This window comes from Aplysia californica, unplaced genomic scaffold (assembly GCF_000002075.1).
Source record: "Aplysia californica isolate F4 #8 unplaced genomic scaffold, AplCal3.0 scaffold00333, whole genome shotgun sequence".
Lineage (NCBI taxonomy): Eukaryota > Metazoa > Mollusca > Gastropoda > Aplysiida > Aplysiidae > Aplysia > Aplysia californica.
Window position 1 is genome coordinate 268,702 of NW_004797603.1, and position 3,914 is coordinate 272,615.

The following is a 3,914-nucleotide window of genomic DNA, read 5'->3' on the forward strand; positions in this document are numbered from 1 at the left end:
GGGGGGCTCTGGTGTGGTTTGCTCCTTCTTTCTTATCAAACATCTATCGTCCTTACTCCCCTTTTTCTTTTTTATGTTTGTTACTCTCTTATATCACCTCTAATCTTCTGGCGCTCATAGGACCTTATGCAGTTGTGAGCGCCGCAAAACCTCTACAAAAAAACCCCCCCAAAAACGTCTATCTCTCCGCCTCCTTTTCTTTGTATGTTACTCACTTGTAGCGCCTTATATTATGACCTAATTGTGAAGCAAGTGCCATTAAACTTTTTACTGAAGCTAGAACTAAAAACAAGTCTCAGTTTGTATGTGTTTTTAAGTCAGGAAAGTTTGTGGATTTTTGCTTCAGCCCAGTTGCTTTTTTTAATATATAATATACTCAGGACTGAAAATTTTTGTATTTTGTTTCAATCTTGGCTCAGTGGCAAGAAAAATATTGATCCTAATGTTGCCATGAGAACAGCGACATAATGCAGAAACACCTTAGCCTAGGTTTGATACTTCAAAGATACAGTGTGGAAATTGTTGCAGACGGCCACCTGATGTTGGGGAGAAAAGCGGTTGTCATTATTGTGGAAGGCGGGTGGTTGACGGGTGCTCTGGTGTGGTTTGCTCCTTCTTTCCTATCAAACATCTATCCTCCTTATTTCTCCTCCTTTTTTGTGTTTGTTACTCTCTTGTAACACTTCTAATCTTCGGCACCAATATGACCTTACTGTGTTGCAAGTGCCGTAAAACTCTTACTAAAACTAAAACTATTATGGAATTGGCCATTTGTGCAGGTGAATTTCTAATACATACAGGTGGCTGAGTGGATGGTTGGCGGATGCGCTAGTGTGGTTTTCTCCTTCTCTTCTATCAAACATCTATCGTCCCTATCTCTTCTTCATCCTTTCTTTGCATGTTTGCTTTCTTGCAACACCTCGGATCTTTGACACTTATATTTATTATGACCTATGTGTTGTAAGTACTGTAAAACTTTTATTAAAACTAAACTGAACAGGTGGCCGTTAGAGAGCAAGTTCAATTGTAATTTTACTTCTTTCTGAGATTTCTGTTCAGTGCCCACACTTGTTTGCGTTATGTTCAGTTTAGTGCTTGGAGTGTTGTGCACTATTTGATGCTCTCTCCCGATGATGCCTTGTACAAGTACAGCCGGACTTGCTGTAATGATCACCTCTCCAAGACAATCACCTGTACGAAAGACTACCCCCCCGTCCTACCTTACCCCCACCTCCGTTGGCGGGTGCTCTGGCTGCGGTTTGCTTCTTCTTTCCTATCAAACATCTATCGTCTTCATCTTCCTTCCTTCCTTTTTGTGTACGTTACCCTCTTGTAACACCTCTACTCTTTAGCTCTTTTATGACCTTATTGTATTGCAACTGCAGTTAAAGACTTACTAAAACTAACACCCCTCCACTCCCACTCCCCCTTGCGTCTTTTGTATATTATAACGACACTGTCCTAGACATCAACCTGTCTTAAGACATCAACCACTTATCTCCTCGATAATGTGTGGCCGTTTTGGAACAATTTCTACTACTGCAGTGGTAGCTGTAGGCCAGAATGTCATGAATACATTTCTTTCTTTTTTTTCTTTCTCTTTTCAGTGACCTTGATAGGAGGCGTCGTGTTCTTAATATTTGCCGTTTCTGCTTTGTGGTTCGGGCCCGAGACGTAAGAGGAGGTACATGACGAGTGAACGTGTGGGGCTGTGTGCAGATACTTAAGATTATAATCAAAGGAAAAGAGAGCACAGCGTGAGCACGGCGACAGTTTGTTAGAGAGAGAGAGAAAGGGAGAGAGACCGGAGACGGAGGCTGGCTGTAGGAAAGTTTCTGTAATTTTCTTTCTTTTTAATTGTTTTTGTTTTGCTTTTGTTTAGATGTTACTTTGATTGTATATTTTTATCACCTTGTCCTGTATTTATCTTTCTGTGGGTGGGTCATTGTGGTTTTCTAACCTGTGATGGAGAGATGAGAAACATTGTGAGAACATTTATTCACTTTTGTTTGGGTTTATTTTTGCTTTTTGTTTGTTTTATTGTTATTGGAGGCTTTCACTTTGTTTATATATATTCCGTGTTTGCTTTCCTGTTGGGTTCACTCGGTATAATCTGTGATGAAGAGATCAGAAATACTGTAGAAAAATTCCTAGAGTTTTTGCTTGGGTTCAATTTGAGTTTTGTTTGTAATGGAGGTGATGAATTTGGATTTTTTAGGGTTTTGATTTCTGTTTGGTCGACTTTGTTACACCTGTGATGTGTATGGGAGTTGGTCACTTGTACTCCAAGGTGACCAGTATACTTTGGTTTTTTATAGTATGGGTCTCATATCTTTCCTCAGAGGTTTGTGTTGTTACAATTTTCCTTTTTGTTGTTGTCGTTGCTTTTTTTCTTGAGAGAGAGAGAGAGAGAGAGAGAAAGGGGGTGGGGAGGAACATGTTAAATATACTCTTTCCTTATTGAATATGTTTTTTTGCTCTTGTATTGTATGGGTGCAGTTGCTTCCGACAACAAGACATGACTCCCGTTGATGAGGATGAGTTTGTGCTGAATGATTCTGATGCTCAATTTTGTCATGACTTGTGGGTACAAAAAGTTTGAGGACTGTTTTGTTTCACTTCTGTGTGAGTGGGAAGGGACAAGAACTTGTTAGTAATGCAACCTATGGTTCTATGTTTTTTGTTATATTTATAAAACATCACTGTACGCTGAATTGAATGTAAAGCAAAACGTGCATGGCTCCCAAAGTTGTCCTTTTAACGAAGGTTGTTGAGTGTAAGCGACTGTTCCTCACTTGTGAAATTGGAGGCAAATGAGTCAAGGTGTAGACCCAGAGAACTTACTTGGAATGCCTGAACAAATAGGCAATAGAGAATGACCAGGATAATTTAATATAGATTTTTTTTCTGTTGAGAGTACCCAAGCAAAGACATGAATGGGAACACCATGGTAAGGCCAATGGCTGTTGCAGATCTAGCACTTGATGGAAGAGTGTGGGGGCAGTTACTGCAATTTCCTGACTTGTACTTGTGGTATGGAGATCGCACCCTAGTTTATGTATTATTTAGCCTCTGAGAAAAGTATTTCTCTTGCTACACTTTTCTTGTTTGTAATTTTATTTTGATAATGATAAGTTCTGAGCTGCAAGTAGCATCGCACCCGTGACACAGTCTCAGGTTCTGTCACCTGCGATAAGCCACGGAAACTTGTCATGTTTCTGTCACTGTTGCTGTCGCTGATGACGTTTGCGTATGCTTCCATCTGGGAGAAAAATGCTCAAGCCGAAGTGCAGTGAACTAAATCTGGGCATCCTGGAGTATTTGTGTCATGATGACTCGGTGGAATTGGGCACTTGTCAACTTGTGGGCATACAGAGTTCATTGGTATCATCTTAAAGTTTTTTATCTACTCTCTTGCTTTTCGTGAAAAAAAAAATTCTAATCTTTCGTGAATAGAGGTGAAGATACATGCGATTGAAGAAAGTGGGGATTTCAGGGTGTCAGGGGAAAAATTAGTGAGGAAATGGCCGCCAAAGTTTGGTGAATTCCAAACTTCAATGTCTGTGGAAACTGCAAGTTTATATTTTTTGTGCTGCTGGTCTGCGGTTTGGGTGAAATTCACATGAAAATGTTCTCAGATTTGACATCAACTGTGTTTGGACCACAGCAAAAAATGTGACGGAAATGGCACAATGGGTGGAAGAATGTCGGTTTCTTCAGTAATTCTTTAATCTGACGAGGGCTTGATTTCACCGTGATTCCATACATTTCTTCTCCTACCAGTTCCTTTACCTGTGTTAGTTTGTGGGCAAGTGTTGAGTTACCTCACCTGTGAAAAAAGTCAGGGGACACGCCCCCTTTGGTGGGGCGCTAACTCTATCAAAAAGAGGGATAGTCGAAGAAAACTTGGTAAC

General features: G+C 40.4%; 1 protein-coding gene across 1 annotated transcript in view; it reads left to right on the forward strand.

Annotated features, from left to right (window-relative positions):
- The window catches only part of LOC101860906 (transmembrane protein 165), a 17,420-nt gene extending 13,984 nt beyond the window's left edge, over nt 1-3,436 (forward strand). The window contains exon 8 of the mRNA XM_013084981.2: nt 1,608-3,436. Coding sequence (XP_012940435.1) covers nt 1,608-1,678 — 71 coding nt within the window. The 3' untranslated portion in view covers nt 1,679-3,436. The remainder of the gene's footprint in view (nt 1-1,607) is intronic.
- Nucleotides 3,437-3,914: the final 478 nt, after the last annotated feature.